This window comes from Candida jiufengensis, assembly GCF_024610255.1.
Source record: "Candida jiufengensis strain CBS 10846 chromosome Unknown scaffold2, whole genome shotgun sequence".
Lineage (NCBI taxonomy): Eukaryota > Fungi > Ascomycota > Pichiomycetes > Serinales > Debaryomycetaceae > Lodderomyces > Lodderomyces jiufengensis.
In genome coordinates this window covers 371,669-395,997 of record NW_026261561.1, presented here as the reverse complement: position 1 = coordinate 395,997, position 24,329 = coordinate 371,669, and the positions used below count along the sequence as shown (strand labels likewise).

Genomic DNA, 24,329 nt, shown 5'->3' with positions numbered 1-24,329 from the left:
CACTCAATTAAGAAAAATGCAAATTGAAGCAATCCCAATGAGATGGGGTTCAGGAGATAACTATGCTTATTTATTAATAGATGATAAATCTAAAAATGCATGGTTAATTGATCCAGCTCAGCCAAAAGAAGTATTACAATATTTGAAACAACATAATCCTAAATACGAACTTAAGGCTATTGTGAATACACACCATCATTATGATCATTCAGACGGTAATAAAGAATTTCACAATCGTTACCCAGATTTACCAATTATAGCTGGAAAGGATTCACCATTAGTTTCATATACACCTCAACATGAAGAAGTCATTGATTTAGGTGATGATTTATCAATCACAGCGTTACATACTCCGTGCCACACGCAAGACTCCATCTGTTATTTTGTAAAAGATGGTAAAACTGGTGAAAAAGCAGTGTTCACAGGTGATACGTTGTTTATTAGTGGTTGTGGTCGATTTTTCGAAGGTACTGGTGCAGAAATGAACCACTCACTTAATTCCGTGTTGGCCAAATTACCAAAAGATACTAAAGTATACCCTGGTCATGAATATACTAAATCAAATGTTAAATTTTCTAAAACTATTTTAAATAACGAAGCTATCAACAAATTAGCTGACTATTGTAATCAACATGAAAAAACTACTGGAAAGTTTACAATTGGTGATGAATTACAATTTAATCCCTTTATGATGTTACAAGATTCTCAAGTGTTGGGGAAAGTTGGTGGACTAACTGAATCTGATGATATTATGGATAAATTACGTGAAATGAAAAATAATGCTTGAAAGAGGAGTTAGAAATGTTTATGAATTGAGAATGATGGTCAAATCTGGGGTGGTAGTTATGTAAAAAATTTATACTTAATGCATAAGCTTATTTATTCAATAATAATTAGTAATGCGAATTGATTTTAAAACGTAAGAGCTACACCTGAGATCTATATTTACATGTTATATTTTGGTCTATACCTATACATCTTCTATACATAACTCAAAACCCTCTAAAAATTCTAAAACAGCGTCATAATCATAACTTCATATTTTTAATTTTCCATTCATCATTAACTTTCAACAATTCATTATTCCCAATAACACTAATCAAATTATTAGGATTATCAACAAGGTATTTTTCAGTAACTAATCTTAAATCTTGCAAATTAGTATTTAAAAAATTCTCTCTTCTTTCTTGTCTCAACTCATCAGAAATATCATCGAAAAATTGAGTTGATCCTTGGTTAGCTATATTTATCGGTGCATCAATCGACTGGAAAATTCTTAATTTAGCTTCTGTTAAATCCCTTTCTGTCCAATCAGCAGTTAACCCGTAAGGAAATGATTGTTCAAAAGTTTGTACTGATTTTATAGGATTTGGATCTCTATACGAGTAGAAATTTAATGTTCCTCCCAATCCATCATAATTTAATCCACCTCCATATGCACCGTTAGATTCTCTAATTTTGGAATGCAAGTTTTTAAACGTGTATAATTGTGATAAGATTTGTAAATGAGCTCCTTCTTTTGATGCGAATGATGTTCCTTTTTTAGCAAGACATGTGTAACCTACTTGGAATGGTAAATTTACTAATGTCTTTTCTGTGGGGTGGTTGTAATCAAATGTTGAAAGTAATGTGTCTAATCCTTTTGAAGTGTTTATTGATGTTGATTCTTCTTTAAGTATTGATTGATTGAATTTATTGATTAATGGTTCATTTTGTTTTATGATTTCTTTATCACCAACAATTCTATATTTGAACTGACTCTCACTACCTAAAATAAATTGTTGAATTTTTTTCAAATTCGGTAAAATCTCTTTTGATAAATATTCTTTACCCTGTTCATCTAATTTCTTGTTCATCTCCATTATAAATTGAACTTGATCCAATCCACCAGTAATTTCACCAACGTATTTAGCAGGTGTTAATTTTGAGTTACTTAATCCACAAGCGTACGAGTGACCACGATCAGCTATATTATTTATTTGATTCTGTCCCATATTTCTAATTAATGTGTATAATTTATCCACCACCATTTCATCATCACTATTAAATTTCGTTTTAGTGAGTATCTCAAACCATAAGTCGTAAATGCTTTCTGAATTTTGTTTCAATGATAATCCTGACAACAGATATTGTAATTTCATTTTGTTGATGTTATATGGATCTATTGTTGTTTTGTTGTTGAATGATATTCCACCAGTAAGCATTTGGATTTTAGTTTCTAATTCTGTTATTGAAGTTTGTGATGTTCCCGCTAAGTTAGTTAAACAATTGTTGAATAATGGTAAGTATGTATATAAGGTTGTAGGTAAATATGAAATGTCTTTCAATGCATAAACGTAAACTAATCCGTTTGTGTCTACGATCCGCTTGCTGATAGCCTTGTCATTTGATGAGTTGATCAATGGGGAATATTCAATTGAGTAAAAATCACCTTTTTTGGAAATATCTTCAATAGTCAAAGTTGGTAAAATATTTACATCTTGCTCTTTGGCTTGAGATTCAGCTAGTTTGATGTTTCTGTCATAAATGATCTTCTTGTCTTCTTCAGTTAATTTTTCAGTTTTCTCTTCAAAATTTTTAATTTCTTGTTTGTTCAAGTTTGAGTTGAATTGTTCTTCTGGATACATAGTAAACTTAAATTTTTGAGTATTTTCATTCAAAATAGTGGAACTCAATAATTCATCAAACATTTTCAATCCCTTTTCATGGTACTCGTCTTTAAATTCTTTTAGTACAGTTTCAACACTTAGTATATCTAACGGATTCGATCCGTTAACCCAAGATGGAACCAATGAACTTAATAAGCCAAATCCAAAATCGGGTTTATGTTTTTTAAATCCAATTTCAATTTGATGTAATAATGCTTCAACTCTATTGTTATATGACTTGTCATTTGCTGCTAATTTTGGTAATACATCTTCTCTAATGATCTCGATTACTTTTGGCTCTAATTCTGGAACTTTCGACTCAGTTAAGTAGTTCAACCCCACGGTGAATGATAATAATGCAGTTGTCGAATCTAAACCTGAATTAGCTGAAAAATCTTCTGAATATCCAGTTTCAATTAAATTTTGATATAAGGGAGAATTATGACCATCAAATAATAATGAACTTAAAATTTTCCATTTAAAAACTGTACTCTGCATTTTTGGATTTAATGGATTACCCAAGTTCCAAGTGACTGATGAGTTAAACTGCTCGGAAATGTCTTTGTCTATCATTGTATCCAAAGGACCTGCAACTTTTACATCGAATGTATTCTCCTTTGAGTTAGTTGTGAATATTGGTTTTTTGACATCTCTATTCGGTGATCTTTTTCCGAATTCTTTATAATATTCACTTAATCTTTTTAGATGATTAATCAATGGTAAATTACCATAGGTAAAAGTCCTTCCATTTGAAGGATGATAATGTTTATTATGAAACAGCAATAAATCCTCGTATGATAGTTTAGTCATTTTCAAAGGATCACCACCAGAATTATTTAAGCTTGGGTAAATTGACTCTAAAAATTTAATATAAAAATAATACATTGAATTTGAATATTGACCTTTCATTTCATTAAACACGACACCTTTAAATTCTAAATTTGAATTTATATCATTGACATCTAAATTCTCAATTCTCCAACCTTCTTGTAAAAAATCATTATAATTAAGTAGTGGTTCAAAAACAGATGACAAATATACGTCCATTAAATTTTCAAAATCTTTTGCATTAGTTGTTGCAAATGGATAAAAAGTATAATCATGACCAGTCATTGCATTCATGAAATTACTTAAACTTCTATTATTCATTTTGAAAAAAGGATCTCTTACTGGAAACTTTTTCGATCCACATAATGTTGTATGTTCTAATATATGAGGTACTCCAGTATTATCTGGAGGATTTGTCTTAAATGCAATTGAAAATACATTATTATTATCATTATGAGAATCTAAATGTAAATGTTGTGACCCATTAACTTCATTCTTAAGTAATACGGCAACTAATGAAAATTCAGGAATTGGTTGAGTATTTATAATCTCAAACCCATATTGTTTTAAACCAACTGGATATTTCCTAAGTATCGATAAATCAATATTATTTGATGATAATGTTGCATACTTTCTTGTAATCAGGCTCTTTGGCTTATTCAAACTTTGCCTTATATTGGCTCTCAACATCTATTCATTAACCTAATGGCAGTAATACTTGATTTGTGTAGAAAGATGAGCTTAATAATTTATTCTTTAAAACTTGTTGCAAAATTTACCGTGGATGACTCGACCTAATAATTTTTTTTTCACTAATTTTTATCACCGATTATCACAAGTATAAAACAAGCAAATTCAGGCTTATGAATTAGTAATATACATATTCTTAAATTTAGAGAGGGCCATTAAAGAGAAAAGAAAAGGTCATAAGAACAAATTAAGTGAATAAAACAGGAAAGAAAAATAGTCTATTAAATGAGTCAGTCAAAATCACAACCTCCAAAAGAACTACCGACCAATAATGCACAAAAAGTTTCAACACTAGGTGGATTTATAGCGGGAGGAGTAGCAGCATGCGGAGCAGTAACATTCACAAACCCCATAGAATTAATCAAAACAAGAATGCAACTACAAGGAGAGTTATCCAAAACTCAAAAAAATCAACCAAAATTATACAAGAACCCCATCCAGGCATTTGGGTTAATTTATAAACATGAAGGTTTGAGAGGATTACAACAAGGTTTAATATGTGGGTATTTTTATCAATTAGGTTTAAATGGGTGTAGAATTGGTCTTTATGAACCAAGTAGGTATTGGTTATCAAAAATATTCAATCCAAGTTCAATTATGGATAATGGATTTATAAAACAAAACTTGTTAATAAATGTTGTGGCTGGTGGTATATCTGGATCTGCTGGTGCTGTATTAGCATCACCCTTTTTTTTGATCAAAACAAGAATGCAATCTTTTTCAAAAACTGGAGCTGTTGGACAACAAACTTATTATCATGGTACTTGGGATGGTCTTAGACAAGTTTATAGACATGAAGGATTTAAAGGACTTTATAGAGGTGTTGATGCAGCAGTATTAAGAACAGGAGCAGGATCATCAGCACAATTACCAGTCTACAATCTTACCAAAAGTTTCTTGCTAAAGAACAAATTAGTCAAAGATAATTCATTTTTATTACATTTTATTAGTGCATCAATGGCAGGATTAGGTGTTGCAATAGTAATGAATCCATGGGATGTTGTATTAACCAGAATGTACAATCAAAAGGGAAACTTGTACAAGGGACCGATAGATTGTTTTAAAAAGACAATAAAGATTGAAGGTCCAATGGCTTTATATAAAGGATTTTGGGCTCAATTATTTAGAGTTGGACCTCATAGTATATTGACATTGATATTTATGGAACATTGTATGAATGCAATGATCAAGATTGAACATAAATTAGGGTTCAATCCGGTATACTAGTATAAAGCGATTCTTTGATGACTACTAAATGTCAAACTACATATTCAAAATTCAAACGACAACACATAGAGTATAGAAGTCTTAAATGAGATGATTATAGAATTTATAGAACACTTAGAGCCTTATAATGTATATGTAGATTTTACTTTTATCCTCGACTCTAGTACACATGTATAGTTTCAGAACATTACTGTTTGAACTATATTGCACTACTTTATTTATATAGATTTTGCAGCTAAAAATTAGCATACCAAAGATTTTGCCTTTCAGGTATATAAAAATTAATTTTTAAGTTTCATTATTTTTTACTACTCTTTCTTCTTTAATTGATCACCAAAAACTACTTTTATCCTTCTTCAATTGATCACCAAAAACTACTTTTATCCATACAAATGTAGAATTTATTTATTTATTTATTATATTACTAACTTTCAGAAATCTAGCTTTCATTATCAATTGAGAAAAAATTGTGAGACATTTCACTGACACAAGTATGGGACCAATCTGAGTGGAATACCTAAGACGTTTTTCCAAAGCAATGGACAATTTAATAATTATATTAAACTTAAAGACCTTTGGAGACAAACTTAACTAACTGACTGGATTATGTTTTAAAGACACTGGAGTTGAACAAGTGAGATACGGGGGTATTCGAATAGCTGATTTAAATTTTTTTTTGACTTTGGTACTTGAGATACATGACTGTGAGTGGGAAGGTTGTTTGTTGGAGATAGTTAGCTTTTTTTGACTCAACTATAATCTAACTCGTTTCACTTTATCTGATTAAATTCAATGTAAATTACAAGATGAAAGAAAAAGACTGAACAAATGCAACAAATATGACACAAACTAGCCCCAATCCAACTTGACACAAGTAAAAATTGGGCAAAATGGTCTCCAAGAATAAATACCGGGCCAAAACGACCATAGACATACATTATTCAGAAATTGACAGCTTAAAATTTATGACATGATATTACAAATCTGTTTCAGAAGATGCTACCACATAATTTAAAAGTTTTGCTCATTTTGGCGCCAAAAACTTGCAAATACAAATACAATTACAATAAAATCAAATAACACCAGAAATAAGTACAAATTAACAAACGGATCTTGTACCTTAAAGAATCTTCAATTGGGGGAGTTTACAGCTGTCAACGAATTAATGTTGCAAATTAATTAGCATGTACTAGCAACGCTTTAGCAATTAAATAACTTGATGCAAATACGAGCTTTAGTGATGCATACATGTTGCCTGTTGGTTCTTGATGGTACTCAAAGATCTCAATATGGCTAGAAAGTCTGTAAATCTATCTCCAAAAAAAATTTGAGGATTCTCCAATTTGCGCTCGGGCATTTCAATTTTTTTTCAAGCATTACGCTGGAAATTGGATTAGCGTTTAGTTCAAAGTCTTCCAGGGTTCAATTATTGCAAAGAATACTCATGCTATTACTTTGACTCTTGGCTCAGTTTGTTTCGGAGTCGTTAGTATTAAACAAATAATTAATTATTGATTTTAAAGCATGATCGAGTAAAAGTAATTCATAGTAAATTAACGGTAAAACATAAAATTAAGTGATACTATCGTGGGTTAAATGGTTTATATGATTTATGTTTTCTATAATACAATTATTACATAAAAATTCTAAAAAATTACAAATAATTTGGTAGCAAGCTCTGAAACAAATGAGGATAGTTTTTATAATTGCAAAGTTCTACAATAATCAATTAGTTTTTGACTTTTGACTGCGATTGCAAAACTCCATTTGATCTCAAAGTCTGGAGTTAGCCATTATCTTTTATGACATGATCGTCTGAAGGTACAAGAAATCTAGTTAAGATAAATCCTATTAAACGATTCTAGCTTTGAAAACTATTATCAATTGAATTGCGAATTAGAGGTATGAACTAAGTGGAATTGTCACTACAAACCATTTCGTATTTTACAATTAAGTGATATTATCTGATACTTTACCCTTTTGTTTATGAGGGGCATATTCTCAGTATATATTTGCTTTGATAGTTAATTTGTTTTCAGACATGCTGCGATTTTCTTAGTGATATTACAGTTTCAACTTGACTTAGTTTTGACAATCAGTACCATTCTCTCGATGAAAATGATAAAATTGATTTGAAAATACTGACTTAGATATCTTTTAATAATTTAAATTTTAGTAGAAATTTGCATCAAAATAAAAAATTAAAACCAATTATTGTTAATAAAACAATTTTGCTTTTTGATGCCGTGTCATTAACAGAAACCATACGATTTTTCAAAAATTACTAAATGCATTAAGATATTTAAATTAATATTCATTTTCTACATTTGTTATCTTTTTCTTGCTTGCAGATTATATATTTCTTAAATATCTAATTCTAATTATATAATTAGCCCTTTGTTATTCTTTATATTCTTATAGTTTACTTAATTACATCACAGGTTTTTGGTTTTTGGTTTTTGTTACTATTCTCAGTTTTGTACACAATAACTAATTTTAGAAATTGAAGTCTCCTCATAGAATTTAGAATTTAACTATCATTAAATATTTTGAATAACAATATCCAATTATCAAGTTCATTTCATATATTTAATCATCTATAATTATACAATTTAGAGAAAATATTTTATAATAAGTTCATTACTTATTAGTATATTTCAAGCCTACAAATTATTAATTTAAAGGGACAAGTATTTGCCACATCTGTCAATTAAATCTTATTTTAAAGATAGCCATACTCAAAACGCTATTCAACAATGATGCTAAGTAACTCATTCATAATATTATTTATCACATTAACATCATATGTATGTGCGATATTAGACGCACCAACAATATTAAACAATGGAAAGGGAGTATTATGTAGTCCAATCCAACTGAAACCAAACAAGCCTTCAAAATCATATATAAAATTAAAAACTCAACACCTCAAGTATGAAGATAACTTACAATCTATTCAAGCACTTATATTCCATTATCCTGATATTGTCAATTTCACTGCAATTCCAACTTTAGAAGAATTTGCCCAATTGTATCCTAACGAAAAGAAAGTATTGTATAAGACAATGTTAACTGATGATCATAAGTTCAACGTGAATGCTGAACTGGGTTATAATGTTGATAAAACTAAATTTTGGGAAGGTGAATTATCTTCTAAAAATGATGTAGTTTTTAAAATTTCACAATCAGGGATATATTGTGTTTATATTGCTCCAATTTTGGAAAATGATCAAAAAGAAAAATTGGGAGCTGTTGATTTCAAAGTACCTATTGTTTTTAAAAATTATTATGGTAATTTATCATATCCTATGTATTTAATTTATTCAACTATAAAGTATGTTGTTGTAATTTCCATTATAATGTTCATTGTTTTATTTAATTATATATTGAGGTTTAAAATTGGTGAAAATTTTCAAAATTTGAATTCTATTTCGGTTATTTCCAAAGGAATTTTATTTTTGATTTTGGCTCCGTTTATTTGTTTGGATATTTTTCAAGGATTTGTATTTTGGTGTATCAATAATTTTTTAGAGACTGATTCAAAATCATTTATAATGTCTACTTTGTTTTTCATCAATGAGACTATTGATAGCATTTACTCAAGTTTTAGAAATTATGTTGTATTGTTATTTGCAATGGGATTCGGGGTAATATATTACTACAATGGCAACTCTAATAATTATAGATTATTCCCACAAGAAAGTTTCAGAAAAATTACTGCATTCTTATTCATAAATATTATTGCATTAATTGTCAACAACATATTGAATTATTTGTTTTTGAGTCAAGATTATCAAATTGTTGGTCTTTTTAGTACTATGGGAAGTCCAGCTTCTACTACATCTGGTTTTGATACAAATGACAACAATAATAATTTTTTGATGTTGCTGAATACCATAGTGTCATTATTTCAATTATGTTGGTTTGTTTTGTCAGTTATATTTTATTTCAAAACTAAAAAAACAATAGCTACTTTCCCATCAGCATCAGATCCTGATTCGAATCAAAAAGTAGTATCAGCATTTAGGAAATCATTTTTTGTAATAATGGTTTTACCAATAATAACAGCAATTATCGGAGGTCTCATATCAGGTATTTTAACGCTTCGAAGTTTCAGTAACGTACCAGATTTCCCACAAAATTCAAACAGAGATTTAGTATATCAAAGTGCTTTGATGATAATAATGTTGGAAAATTCATTAGGTAAATTCATAATGCCAATAGTTTATTCCACTTTGTTTTATTATTTTACATTGATTTTGTCTATATTTTTCATATGGATTAAGGATAATAATGGTTTAATATATTCTGAAGATGATCCTGTTGCTTATGCCGATGTATCTAATTTTAATATTAGTGATGATGATGATAATGGACCAACTGAAGAAGAAACACAGGTTGATAATGCGCAAGAGGAGCATCAAGAGGAAGAACCAGTTAGAATTTAGATTCCTTAAAATTTGATTCTTTTATAAGGGTACAAGTACTTTACAACATATATGCAAATATATATATTTACAATAATACTATTGTTTATTGTAGTTTTCTATTAATACTAATCTTCCTCCGTATATACAAGATTATTTTATATGTTATACTATATACTCATTAAATTCATTAAATTGGTGTGATATTTGACTGATTGATCGGTGAATGTTTAATGCTATTGCTCTTGTTCTTGACAATTCAAAAAACTAGGTATTCTCTGCAGATTGACGTTACTGTGGTTCTTGGTGTCTTATGTAAAATTGAAGTAATCTAACGATGTCTTCTAGCATAATCCTTAGGAGGCAACTCTGCTATTTTTCTTTTTCTATCTTCTTTAAACAAACAATGTCTTTGAGCTCTTGGATCATATAATATAAGATTCAATTTTCTAGCTGATCTAGGTATTTGAAACCATTTTTCATAACCTGTAAGGGCTGTTGATACCATTTTTATCATTGTTGTGTTTGCTCTTGCTTTTGCCATTTTTGTATGTAATTTTGGTGTGTGAGACTCTTGCTGTAATTTAAGTTATTGATTTAAGGGTAGGATTGTTATGATGTTTTTGTTAATTATCAATTTGATATGTAATGTAAACTTGGTTGTTTTTTGGTAATAGTCTTGATAATTTTTCATTTAAAATTTTTGTGTGAGTCTATGCTACCAAGTCGTCTGTCAAACTCTTATGTGTCGTGAATCTAAAAGCTAAGACAATCACGCGTCCTTAAAATTAAAAAAAGTTCGAACTGAAAAATTTTGTTAACACGCAAATTATAATATTTACTATAGATCAAATTGATTGAAATATTATTTAAGGTCAATTGAATAATATACTTACTTGGATCAACACTAAATCTAAAACATTTAATCAAATCACTAGAACATCATCCAATTGACCAAGTCCACACCAAAACAAAAGATGCAGTCCCATATATTCAATTATGCATTAATATTAACATTTATATTACAACTTGTATCTTCATTACATATGGAAATTCCATCATTACCAAATCCAGATCCAGTCTGTATTCGTGATTTCGTACAAGAAAATCAAATGGTAACAGTAAATATAAATACAGATGGTTCAAAGGGAGATGGACAAAGATTAGATATTAAAATAACTGATTCTTTAGGAAATAATTATGCAACAAGAAAAGATATTGTAGGAAATGTTAAATTAGCATTTACTTCACATAATAATGCTGCTATAGATGTATGTTTTATTAATTATTTAGAAGCAAAATGGAAACATCATGGTGCAAGATCAAATTCAATAAGATCAGTTGAATTAGAAATTGAAAGTGGTGCAGCTGCAAGAGATTGGAATGCTTTACAAGCAAGTGAAAAATTAAAACCTAATGAATTAGAATTGAAAAAAATTGAAAGTTTAACTGCTGAAATTGTTGAAGAATTACAATATTTAAAATCAAGAGAAGAAAGAATGAGAGATACTAATGAATCTACAAATTCAAGAGTTAAATGGTTTTCAATAATTATTATATTGTCATTAATTGGATTTGGAGCTTGGCAAATTCAATATTTAAGACATTATTTTAAAGTAAAACATATTATTTAAATAAGTAATGCATGAGTAAATAGGTAATTAAAAGAAATATAAGATTTAGCAAAAATCAGTAAATACTATAAATTCTGTGATTATAAATAATAATTCAAGATAGAAGTAAATTGTTCACATTTTGTAATTTTACCTTTTAATACTTCAACATCTTCTTCGTTCAATTGAAAATTTAAACCAGATACTTCAATTGGTTCAACACAATTTTTAATAAACTCCAAGAACTTTGTTTTCTTTAAATGATCTGCTTTTTGGAAATTTTTGTTGAAAATTTCATCTTTATATATGTTGCAGTTTGAGTTATACAAATCATTTAAAATCCAATTTAAATTCCATTCTAAAATAAAATTCACTTTCATCCAAGTTTGATAAAATTCATTAAATGTTTTATATAATTGATCCTCTACTATTTGAGAATATAATATTGGGTTATTTATCCATCTCATTAGTATGTCTAGATTCTTAATTTGATAATTCTTATTATTTGGATTTTCATTGTTGAGGTGATTACATAATTCAAAGTCTTGGAATTCTTCCTTCTCTCGCAGAGTATTACCAATAATTTCTTTCAATATCTCTTGTGACAATTTAACTAAAAACAAATTTCTATAATCTAGACGGATTTTTGAATTTATAGCCAGCGAATAATAAAACTCAATTAAATATCTATAATCGATAAAATTTATTTTTTTGCTAATATAATCCAAAAATACACTTGAATTCAAATTAGCAATTGATTTTCCATTACTACTTCCTGATAATTTAGAATTAAATACTAATGACCAATAAAAAATTATAGAACAAATTTTAAATCTTAATTTCATTGAGTTCATATTATTTGAATTTTGATCCCATTCATTTTTAAGATTGTTATGCATTACAGGTTGGCTTTTCTTGTATTTAGTTTCCTTTTCAATAAGTAGGTTTTCATGTTCATAACACGTCTTGGGGAATATGAGTTTTGATGATAATCCATTAAATATAAATTCAACTACTCTATCATACCATTGACTTTGGAAATGGCCTAAAGTTTTGATGAGTTTCAGAAATAGTATTTGGGAATTATCTTCAACTTTCAAACTTGCAAATTTTGTATATTGAGGATTTGTATTTTGAAATAAACTCAAAATTGCATCATTATTAATTGAGTTGGGTGCTAGAAAAATTGAGTCCATTTCTTTTACCAAATTTATTTCAATGAACCGAAATATAAAATTTAAGACATTTGATTGTGCATGGTAAATTGTATGACATTCATTTTTCTTCTGTAGTGGGTAATAAATGGTTGATAATCCTGAACAATAAAAAGTCCAATTTATTAGTCTCCATAAATTAAATTCATTCTTGTTGATTGTTAATTTATCTTTTAATAATGATTCATCAAATATTCGTATCCCTTCCCAAGTTTCATTTTTGCTGTTGTTTGTCGCAAATATATTTAAGTTGTTCTTCTTAGGTGATGACGCTGCACTAGTTGGTGATTCTTGATCTGTTTTGGTTGATAATGGGATTTTTTCCTCATAACTTTCATCTTCTGAATCACTTATTACTATATATGTACTATCATGCTCATTATTGGATGTATTACTATCACCATTTGGTGAATCTTCTTCATATTTGATTTCTAGTTTTTGTCTTTTTGGTGGTGGTGTAACTCTTCTTGGTGATGTTCTTCTTCCATTAGTTTCAGCTTTAAACATTGAACTAATTGATGATTGTTGTTGTTGAAATGGTAATTGTGCTTGATGTGAAGATTGCACTTGTTTTTTACTTTCAATTAAATCATTTATGGCCTTAAATATTAATTCATATAATTCTGTGTCACCAGTTAATTCGATTATATCTAAATAATTATTTAGTATCAAAAAGCTTCTCTGATTTAAATTTGATTTATGTAAAAATTCATTATATATAGAATTGATCAATTTTATATGACTTAATGATTCAACTATCCCATTTTTAGCATATGATGAGTTTTGAGTCCAGTTTAAACTATTACTTCTTGAACATAATGTAATTAATACCTGTAGTATTTCATTTGATGGATAAATTAAATTTCTATTGTTTGAAAAACATGAGGAGGTTGGTGATGATGATGGCGCTGATGGTGCTGATGAGTTAATCTCCAAGAATTGTAATAAATCATCAAATTTCTCAAAATTGTTTAGATTAATTGAATTTTCATTTAGATCAGGTATGATTTTATTAATGAATTTGGTTTGAACTTCATTATATGATTCTTGTAGAAATAATGACATTTGGCAGGAGAAAATGATAAAATTGATGGGCGAGTTCAAATGTCTTGTTTTGTTGATTTGGGTTATATCATTGATCTAATAATGTAGTTGTATTGAAATGAAATTTATGATAGGGTTTTATAAATTGATTGGAAATTGGTTGTAAAATTAAATTTTTTGATATCCCATATATTTTTTTTTTTAGATAACAAAGCTACCAATTCCATTTGAAACAAATTTTATGTTAAGACGCGTTACATATTGATTATAAAAGAACAAATACAAATATCGATTAATGCTATTGCACATTATATTACAACGCTATAACTAAGAATGTATGTTAATATGTACCTTCACCATCATATTGATCAAAATCACTAGTCTGATCATTATTGTCATTAAACCCATTAAATCTCATCGGTAAAGTCCTATCAAATTCTTCTTCCTCGTCTAAATCATCAAGGTCATCTTCACCATTTTGAATAACTTCTTCTTCTTCATATATATTCCCTATCTCAAATTGTTGTTTAGAAAGGATTGAGTCAATTTCAGTATCTGAATCTGAATTGATCAGTAGATTATCACTCTCTATTGTTTTTATACCTTTGATTTGATTTAGTTGGCTTATTTGGTTGAGTCTATGTTCATCTGATTTGGAATCTTCGTTTGTGATCTTTTTTATTAATAAATTTTCTAAGTTGAGTAATCTGTTTAAGATTTGTTGGTTTACGTTATTTGTCGGTGATGTAGATAATTGTAGTTGCTGAGTTTGTATAGCTGACAATGAACTTGGAATAGTTTGTGGTATGTATGATTCTTGTGGTTGTAGGGTTTGAAGATTCGGATTATGTCTTGAGATTTTAAACGATAGTTGATTTGATTGTTGTTTGGATAACTTTTGTTGTTGTTGCTGCTGCTCTTGGTATTTCTTTGAAAATAATCTATTTGATTCAACTATTTGCAAGTTTTGATCGTTTGAAGCTGTCACATTATTAACTGTAGCATTATTAACTCCACCTCCATATTTTCGGTTTAATAATTGATCAATAAAGAATGAGTCAGTAGAAGCAGTTCTCAAATGGTTACCATTACATCCCAAAGTGCTTATAGATTGGTAATTTTTAATGATTTTATTCTTTGGCTTCCTTTTTCTTAAATTTATTGAAGTTTTAAAATTTAGCTCATGATCGAAATCTGGCTTCCTCAAGAATGTAAAGTTTTTCAAGTCTGTGACTTCATTTTCTTCATTGTCACTTGGATTAATAATACCCAACTTTTTGCTTTTGAATGTGAAAACTTGCTTGAATTTCACCAAAATTGAACACATGAACTCATAAATAAATATCAATACAATAAAAGGAATTTTGAACACTTGACAATACAAATTAGTTACATTCCAATCCTGATTCAACTCCGAACATTTGAAGTAAATGATCAAATTATTCAGTTTGAAAAAATTAAACTCATACTCAATATTTTCTCTAGTTTTATTAAAAACCCCACTCAAACAAATAGCCAAAATAGTACCAATAATAAATTGTAACAAAAACAAATAACTCATTTGCATTATCTTTCCCAAAGTATTAAAATCATCCCAATTGTTCCACACTGAAGGTGTAAAACCAAAAAATACTTTCACCATATTAAACAAAATCTCGAATGGAGTTTGATTATAGGATAATTTTAAAAAACAAAAATAGAATCCCGAAATTAATGTAAAAAACATCAATACCAAGCCAACTAAATTCAAAAACATTTTGTGAAATGACAAGATTATCAAATTGAAGAACTTGTAGTTGTTGAAAATTGACAAAATTCTTGGAAACAAAATGATACCAATTAAGCTGAAGAAATCATTGAAATAACTTTGATTATTGAAGAAGAACCTTAAAATGAAACAGAAATCTATTATTAGTATTAAAACAAAGTCAATATGATTCCATAAAATAAGATTTAAGAATTTAAAATTGATGTGGTAGAATTTATTCAATATTTCGAAATTAAAACTTAACCCAATTAACCAAAACAATATTTCTATTGAATTTAATTGTATTTCTTTCTCAGAATGTTGAATCAAGGCAAAATAGTTTATGGCAAATATTATCAATTTCAAGTTGATTAGAATGTTTTGATATTTTGGTATGACGTTGATCCTTCTGTATATACTAATGATTGATAGTTTATGATTTATATTCGTAATGTTGTAGGAAGTAGCACAAAATTTGTTTAATTCACCATCATAGTACTTATAATGTTGATTTTTTAACAATAATTTTTCATTATCATCTGAGTTAGGATTGGCGTTATCACCAAGTTTTTTATAATCATCATAATCATCATAAATTAGATCACCATTATAAAATCTATTCAATATCTGGACTATTATAGGTTGTGATAAGAAATTTTTCAGTTTGGACAATACACATAATTCCAAAGTATTAAAATTGAATTTATGATGACTTGAAATTAAATTTGGAGGTGGTTTTACAAATAAAATTTTAACTCTTTGATATGAATTATATTCTCTTAGCATTCTAATTGACATCAATTCACAAACATGAGATTTACTAATTAATAAATCATATTGGATTAAATTATTTTCCAGTTGAATTAAGTATTCGTATTTTAATAATAATAAAATATATATGGTGAATATTGATATTTTTAGATCATTTTTGATTGTGAATTGTGTTTTGTTTTCTTTAACTATTGATATAATTTCATTACTTATTGGTTTGATTAAAGTTGAGTATATTTCTGGAGTTTTCAATTGTTCATATTTCAAACTTAAATTTACTTTTTTATTAATTAATTTTTGAATTTTGAAATAATTTGTTTGGAATTCATTATATTGTTTTAATTGTATATGTTGCAATTGTTGACTGTCTGGAATTGATGAAGATAAAAGTGGTAAGTTTGCATTTTCGTACGAGCTTGAGTTTCTATATCTATTTGACATGTAATTCAATTATGAAGTTTTTTTTGAATGTATAAATTTGATGTAAAGTTGAATAGGTAGTGGTAGTGAAGAATGTGAAGACTGTGATAAAATATTGAAGTTTTTGTTATTTTATATATAACCAAATGTTGCTAATAAAGTAGTAGTCTTATCTTTTCTGATAATAGATACATCATCATATTTGAGTTATATAATTTATGGCAAATTAAAAGGAAGTTTAATAAGTTGGATCAATTAGTTTTCTTAATTTGGATTAATTGTAAACAATGTCAAATACGAACATATGCTACCATATTTTTTGCAAGTTTCAAACAGTAATGATCTAGAAGAATACTTTAGGTTAGTTAACGGCTGACACGGTCCTTAGAATTGTTCATAATACGAGATTTGCTCTATTGATTTTAAACTTCAGGTTCTTCTAAATTAAAATAAATGATAAGTTTAAATCATTGGAGCTATTAAATTATATTCCGAACCCAAAATTTGGTAGCAACACTTCTCCATAATTTTATCAAATATTGCTACAACCTTTATCTTTAATCTCCTTTCATCTACATTAAATAATCTACCCCAAAAACAATGGATATTCTATCATTGGGGTTTACATTAAACTCTAAAAAATCAAGTAAGATCCTAAAAGTCATAAATAATAACAATAGAATCTCGCTTGCAATAAAGCAAAAGTTCAAAAAATTAAATTCATACACTAAACAATATTTATCAAGTCAATATCTGATTAATCAACAACAAAATGAAATAATACAAGATATTTTTAAAGATGTTTATTTTTTATTAGATTGTGAGAATTTTAAATTTGATAAGTTATCTGATTTAAGTCTTAATTCATTACAAAAAATATACTCCAGATTAGATAATGTTCAAATTGATACGTTATCGAAAGATGATAAAATATTATTTGATTTGATTAATGAATATGTTTCATTAGTTATTAGTTTAAAACTATCAAATTCACTTATTTTCAAAACATTAATATTGAAAAACCAACAAATATATTGGGAAAATATATCAAATTCCATAATAAATAAATTAATATATTTTGTACAAAAGATTCCAGTTAATACTTTTAATTTTGGTGTTGAAATATTTCATAAGACTAACAATATATTATCAAGTAATTTCAAACAATCAAATTTACCACCACCAAAACCAAATCAAGGAATATTAACAAACTATTGGAGAAAATTCACCAGGTTTAATTATGCATTTTTTAAATCTATTTTCCAAACTATTGAAATATTATTTGTTCAAGATAATCCAGTTATAACATTACTTTCCAAAACTGATTCCAAAACTAATCTTTCATCAATAAAATACTACTTAATTTCTATAGTAAAATTCCCAATTACAATAGTAAATAAAGAAATTTCATCAAAATTAAAAATAATAGAAAAGGAAATTAAATCAAATACCATCAATATTAATACATTAGTAACTTCATTAAATTCCGAAAACTATTTACCTATAGTTGAAAAAATCTTACAAATTGATGAAAATGGTTCAAATCAAATCTCACAAACTATTCAATCAGTTATAAAATTCGACCAAAAACAATACACCGATACAGAAAAACCATCATTTTTAACAAGATATTGGGTTTTAATAGTTTTATTTATAAGGTATGCTCCATCACAAACTAAAAACATTTACAACAATAAAGAAGAAATCGTACATTGGATTCAATATAACGGTATAGAACCAATCAAAGGTTTCTTCACTAATTGGGTTATTAAACCAATCAATGAAATGTTAAATATTTTAAGAAGTGATGATGAAATAACAATAACAACAAAAGACTCCCTCAAATCAGAAGTTGATTCCCTTGAAAAAATGATTTATGAATTTGCAGAAGATAATCATATTACTAATGTTACTCCACAATTAATTAATCAAGATATTAAAAATGGAGATTTAAAAATTATAATGAATAGATATGAAAATGAAATTAGATCACCTATAAAATATTTAATTAGTGGATCTTTAATTAGATTAATTTTAATTCAAATTCAAAAGGGAAAAGTTGATGGTGGTGTTGCATTAAATGGAATTGATAAATTATTAAAATCTCAACAATTAGTGTTTGGAATAGTATCAATGAGTCCATCAATTATTATTCTTTACCAATTATACAATTATTTCACATCATCTAAACCTTTAATAGTTAATGGTAAACAATTAAGTATTATTTGCCTTAAGAGTTTAAATAATATAGAAAATTTATTAATCTTGTTGGATTATGAATCACAACAAAAAAAAGACCAACCAATTAATCCATATGAAGGTGAATTATTAATTGAAATTATAAATTTAATATTAAATTCAGAACCAATTATTCCAAAAGAATTACAAAATGATTGGGTATTTGATTTAAATGAAATTAATAATAATGATTATTCTATAAAAATTAAATTAAATTTAATTTCTAAAATATGGAATATGTATGGTTCTTATTTTAAATAGAAACAATATAGATAAATACAGTGTAATTATTCATTTAATTTGATAATTAGATAACAATCTTATTGATCTTAGTAAATAACAATATCAATTATAAAAGAAAAAATGTATGAAAGCTTAAGAATGATCTGGTAGAAAAATGAGTCGAAAGAACAATAAATGATTTTACTTTTTACGAGCAAAAGTTCTAGGATTGACAAATTTCCAAGGGCCATAACTACATACCCCGAATTATAATCTAGTCTACTCAGGTTTTTTATTTTCGTCATATTTCTCTTTATATCATTTTTTTATTAAAATCTCTTTTAAACGTCGTTTAAAGCGAGTTCATTAGATTTTTTTCCCTCAATATGATCAGTTTTGTTGATATTCGACCGAATTGTGAGCTAAAGTCAATTATAAAGAAATTACTTTAATGTATATTTAAGATGAAAATAGATTTATTAAAGAGAGAACTGTCAGCATAATTTAAGTAAATAAAGCTTGAAACATTTTCAGATTTCTTTGGAGTGGTTTCTTTTTGTTGTTTTTCTTACTCTCTTTTTATTTGCAAAAAATTACAAAAAAAGTGTATCAGATTTTGCATACTCATACAAGCGGAGAAAAAAAAAAAATCTTTATATTATTACATATAATATACATATATAATCATCAATGGATTAAATTTCAAAAATGCCATCATCACGCAGCTGGACTGAAGATGCTATGCAATCAGCAATTACTGCTTATAAAAATGGTGAAGGAAGTTATTTTTCAGTAGCTGGAAAATATGGAGTTACTAAATCTACACTTCAAAAAAGAATTGTATTGGGTCAAAAATCTTGTAAAGATGGTCACATAAATCAACAATTACTTACTAAAGAACAAGAAATTTCAATTTGTTTATATATTGCTTCTTGTGATATGTGTAATAACGGTCTAACTTCACTGGAAATAAGAGAAATAATTTCTAGATTTGTAAAGAGTTTAGGAAAAAATCATCATGTTGGTGTAAAGTATCCTAATAAATTACTTAAAAAATATCCATGGATCAAAATGGTTAAAAGATCGCCATTAGAATCTGGAAAATTAAATGAAAAATCAATCAATAATTCACAAATCGAAATTATTAATGAATTAACATTACCAATTGTTGAATCTTCATCATTTAACCAAAGTAATGATACAATAAGTGAAAGTCCAGTTGCTTCTTTGAAGGAAATCCTTGATATGTTGCCACTGGAAGGAAGACAAGATACTGCAAGACTTAAAAGAGCTATTATTAAGTGGGACAAATCATTGAGTGATAAAATCAAAGAATATGAAATGCAAATTAAAGAATATGAAATGCAAAATTTTTTAACTCAAGAAAAAACTAATCAATTGGAAACAAAATTGCAAGAATACAAAAGAGCCAAAAGCTATTAAAGATTTGGTTAAATTTAAAAATGTGATCCACAACAACTCCAAAGTGGCTACTCGAGAAAGCCTTGCAGCTGAAAGGGAAAGAATCTTTGCTGCAAAAGCGGCAAAAGCTGCTAAAAAAAGGAGAACCAACACCTGTTAAGAAAGTTTTAAGTAATATAACTAATGCTGCAACTCAAATTTGAACTGGCTTTAGATTTGATCCATTTTTTTACTTCTTTTTTATAATATTTTTTTATATTTGATTCTTTTTCAAATAGATTTACTACATAATAAAATCAATTCTAATGATTAGAAAATTAGTTTTTGCGTTACCTTGTACCATATGTTATATGAGTTGTAAAAGTAATTCTGAGTTTTAAAAAAAGCCTATTGTTCAAAATTAATTGCCAGATCACTATATAACGTGGAAGTTCATGAGCATCAAATAACTAATGATAGTTAGTTGAATTTGATTTCAATTTGATATAAAAGTAACTGAGTGTATCTTCTATTTTTTTTTTGGCACATTGACATCTTTTGTATCAATTTTTTTTTTCAGAGTCTCTGTTTTCGCAACCAAAACAATTTAGTAAAACATGAATGAAAATCGCAAAAATAACAAATCAGTCACAACTAACGTAAAATAAAGCTGTAAAAATAACGAACTTAGCTGAATATGATGCTTCAGAATAATACAATGTAAAAAAAGAAGTAGACGATGAGGGAAGAACAAAAGATAGTAATTACAAGCGATGAAATGTAAAAATAAAATTAATAGATTATTTCAAAGAGGTTTCACTCATCAAAAATTTATAAATGATATAATACTTTAAAACACATATAAAAAAAGAATTTTGAATCAATATTGAATAAAATAAATAAACAGAAGTCTCTTTTACTTCAGGAACAAAATAGAAAATAAAGTATTGAAATAAGAAAAGTTTATAACGAATTAATGAAAGATAGATTGAAGTGAACTATAATATCTTAAAGTTAAAATTCAAACAGAGAGTTTATTGTAATCTGATGAAATGATAAAAATTAATAAAAAAAAATGAAAAAATTCGATTTTTATCAATATATGAAAAATGGCTGCAAAATAATATAATAGATATATTCTTTGTTTCATTTTGATATATTAATTATGATAACCAATTAAAACTAAATAATTATTAATATGTAATATTATATACAGTATTTAGTATTAGTACTATTACGATTACTAAATTAAGTATTAATTTCCCTTAAATCGGTTATTACTTTTATCGTTAATTGGTAGCACAATTATACTATAATTTATCTAATCATAATAATGTTAATAATAATAATTAGTATTTGATATAATATATAATATATCAAATACTTTTCAAATATTTATTTATTTATTAATAGATCAACATAATTTTTATACCATTGATTATCAACTATCATATTCATTTTATCATCATTCAATTACTCATTTCTTTAGTCATTATTTTTATATAAATTAATTAATTTTATTAATTTACAATATATGATTTGATAAAAATTGTAAGACACTTATAAAAAAAAAGAAAAGAAACACAAGACATTAGAAAAAAAAAAATTATTTATTTAATTAATATACAGAAATCTTAAAATTTTCACATTTAAAATTACATTTCCCCAACTTTTATTTTTTACAACCAAATTAACAAACAAATATTTCATCTTGAAATCATCATCATTCTGTTCATAGACTATCATCATTAATATAACAACCACAACATCAACAAAAGTAATACATCTCCTTAGCATTTAATATTTTTTATCATCAATCAAATTTTATAGAATTTTTACAACCATCATTAATTAATTAATATCATCTATTCATTGTACATAATATAACAATTTTCTCATATATATATACAACATCAAAATAATGCCACATAATACTATGCCCATAGAAGATAAAAATAATAACAACAGCAATCAACTAAAACATATACAAATTGGAGGTAGAAAATCAAAATTAGCAGTAGTACAATCAGAATTAGTTAAACAAGCAATACAAACATATTATCCAGAAATAGATTGTTCAATATTAGCATTATCTACATTAGGAGATAAAGTACAAACTCAACCATTATATACATTTGGAGGTAAATCATTATGGACAAAAGAATTAGAAATATTATTAATTGATCAAATTGATGAATTCCCCAAATTAGATTTAATTGTACATAGTTTAAAAGATATGCCTACTCATTTACCCGAAGAATTTGAATTAGGTTGTATTTTCCAAAGAGAAGATCCAAGAGATGCAATAGTTATGAAAAAAGGATCACAATTTAAAAAATTAAGTGATTTACCTTCAGGATCAATAGTTGGTACTTCATCAATTAGAAGATCATCACAATTAATTAAAAATTATCCACATTTAAAATTTGAAAGTGTTCGTGGTAATATTCAAACAAGATTAAATAAATTAGATAATCCATTAAATGAATATTGTTGTTTAATATTAGCAAGTGCAGGATTAATAAGATTAGGATTAGGTGATCGAATAACTTCATGTTTAGATGATGTATATTATGCAGTTGGACAAGGTGCTTTAGGAATTGAAATTAAAAAAAATGACCAACAAATAAAACAAATTTTAAAAACCATAGAAGATCCAATAGCAACAATATGTTGTTTAGCAGAAAGATCATTAATGAGATATTTAGAAGGTGGATGTTCAGTTCCATTAGGTGTAAATTCATCCTTTAATCCAGAAACTTCAATATTAAATTTAAAAGGTGTAATAGTAAGTCCAGATGGTAAAATATCAATTGAAGATGAAATAAATAAATCCATCGATATTTCAAATGATGAAACCCTAAAAAGAGATTGTGAATTAGTTGGAATTGAATTAGGTGATTTATTAAAACAAAAAGGTGCAAAAGAAATATTAGATAAAATTGATATGACAAGAAATATAAATGCAAGACCAACTGAAGTATGAAATAAATGTTACCTTTAAGTGGGGTATATATAGACAAAATCATAACATCAAAGTATTCAAATGGATCAAATTATACTCTCATTGTTTTATAGTACGAAGTTTGATTGCGCAAATTTACATTTACTTTGTTTATTAAATAACACTGATTAATGGTGAAGTAATGCAATAAATTTTTTAATGTAAATAACACTCAGATATATTGCTAATTGAATGAGTAAATTTCAAATAATAAATTGAAAATGAATTTGTAACTCATTAAGTGAAAATATTGCGAATTATACTGAGCAAGTTTTATGACAATTACGTCCAAGATTATATCCTTAATACTACAACTTTATTTAAATTTTAAAATTAATTTGAGCTCGAAGAAAAGAGTAGCAGCTTTTGGTTGCAAAAATTTTGATGAACTTCTGACATATAAAATTTCACTTTATCAAAATACGCTACCTTCCTGATAACGTAATATATATTTTTATTGTGTAAATAAATTTAAAGCCATTTGTAAAATTTAGGCAACCAAATTTTGTAAAAGAATAGGTTTTTTTCAAAAACAGTTGAAGAACTACAGAAGTGCTTATAGTATCTATTAGATTATCTCTTATCAAATAAGTTCTTCTTAAAGCTTAATAAGAGTAACACAATCATCTCTGTCTGATCAATATTTTATTGATTCAACTTGTGTATATAAGTAATAGTAAGATTAATAATATAATTAATAATAATACAGAAAAAAAAAATTTATTGTTAACAAAAACAAATTAAGACAAACAAAATTTACAAATCTCATTTAGAA

The 24,329-nt window shown here is 26.8% G+C and overlaps 10 protein-coding genes across 10 annotated transcripts; 7 read left to right on the top strand and 3 right to left on the bottom strand. All coding sequences in view use genetic code 12, as the record gives it.

Annotated features, from left to right (window-relative positions):
• Positions 1-16: 16 nt before the first annotated feature.
• On the top strand, positions 17-787 carry GLO2 (hydroxyacylglutathione hydrolase; the record flags this gene model as incomplete). The annotated part of the gene is made up of 1 exon (XM_051763827.1): positions 17-787. One exon carries the CDS (start codon positions 17-19, stop codon positions 785-787), a length of 771 nt encoding a protein of 256 aa, XP_051619319.1.
• A 241-nt stretch (positions 788-1,028) lies between these two features.
• CYM1 (Cym1p) lies at positions 1,029-4,166 on the bottom strand (the record flags this gene model as incomplete). The annotated part of the gene is made up of 1 exon (XM_051763826.1): positions 1,029-4,166. The coding sequence occupies one exon, from the start codon at positions 4,164-4,166 to the stop codon at positions 1,029-1,031; it is 3,138 nt and encodes a 1,045-aa protein (XP_051619318.1).
• A 285-nt stretch (positions 4,167-4,451) lies between these two features.
• Positions 4,452-5,453, top strand: OAC1 (Oac1p; the record flags this gene model as incomplete). The annotated part of the gene is made up of 1 exon (XM_051763825.1): positions 4,452-5,453. The coding sequence occupies one exon, from the start codon at positions 4,452-4,454 to the stop codon at positions 5,451-5,453; it is 1,002 nt and encodes a 333-aa protein (XP_051619317.1).
• A 2,756-nt stretch (positions 5,454-8,209) lies between these two features.
• On the top strand, positions 8,210-9,901 carry KGF54_003256 (uncharacterized protein; the record flags this gene model as incomplete). The annotated part of the gene is made up of 1 exon (XM_051763824.1): positions 8,210-9,901. One exon carries the CDS (start codon positions 8,210-8,212, stop codon positions 9,899-9,901), a length of 1,692 nt encoding a protein of 563 aa, XP_051619316.1.
• Positions 9,902-10,857: 956 nt separating this feature from the next.
• On the top strand, positions 10,858-11,514 carry ERV25 (Erv25p; the record flags this gene model as incomplete). Its single annotated transcript, XM_051763823.1, has 1 exon — positions 10,858-11,514. The coding sequence occupies one exon, from the start codon at positions 10,858-10,860 to the stop codon at positions 11,512-11,514; it is 657 nt and encodes a 218-aa protein (XP_051619315.1).
• Positions 11,515-11,594: 80 nt separating this feature from the next.
• On the bottom strand, positions 11,595-13,772 carry KGF54_003254 (uncharacterized protein; the record flags this gene model as incomplete). Its single annotated transcript, XM_051763822.1, has 1 exon — positions 11,595-13,772. One exon carries the CDS (start codon positions 13,770-13,772, stop codon positions 11,595-11,597), a length of 2,178 nt encoding a protein of 725 aa, XP_051619314.1.
• A 319-nt stretch (positions 13,773-14,091) lies between these two features.
• On the bottom strand, positions 14,092-16,710 carry FGR29 (Fgr29p; the record flags this gene model as incomplete). The annotated part of the gene is made up of 1 exon (XM_051763821.1): positions 14,092-16,710. The coding sequence occupies one exon, from the start codon at positions 16,708-16,710 to the stop codon at positions 14,092-14,094; it is 2,619 nt and encodes an 872-aa protein (XP_051619313.1).
• A 579-nt stretch (positions 16,711-17,289) lies between these two features.
• KGF54_003252 (uncharacterized protein) lies at positions 17,290-19,188 on the top strand (the record flags this gene model as incomplete). Its single annotated transcript, XM_051763820.1, has 1 exon — positions 17,290-19,188. The coding sequence occupies one exon, from the start codon at positions 17,290-17,292 to the stop codon at positions 19,186-19,188; it is 1,899 nt and encodes a 632-aa protein (XP_051619312.1).
• A 669-nt stretch (positions 19,189-19,857) lies between these two features.
• KGF54_003251 (uncharacterized protein) lies at positions 19,858-20,592 on the top strand (the record flags this gene model as incomplete). The annotated part of the gene is made up of 1 exon (XM_051763819.1): positions 19,858-20,592. The coding sequence occupies one exon, from the start codon at positions 19,858-19,860 to the stop codon at positions 20,590-20,592; it is 735 nt and encodes a 244-aa protein (XP_051619311.1).
• Positions 20,593-22,486: 1,894 nt separating this feature from the next.
• On the top strand, positions 22,487-23,536 carry HEM3 (hydroxymethylbilane synthase; the record flags this gene model as incomplete). Its single annotated transcript, XM_051763818.1, has 1 exon — positions 22,487-23,536. The coding sequence occupies one exon, from the start codon at positions 22,487-22,489 to the stop codon at positions 23,534-23,536; it is 1,050 nt and encodes a 349-aa protein (XP_051619310.1).
• Between the last annotated feature and the right edge of the window lie 793 nt (positions 23,537-24,329).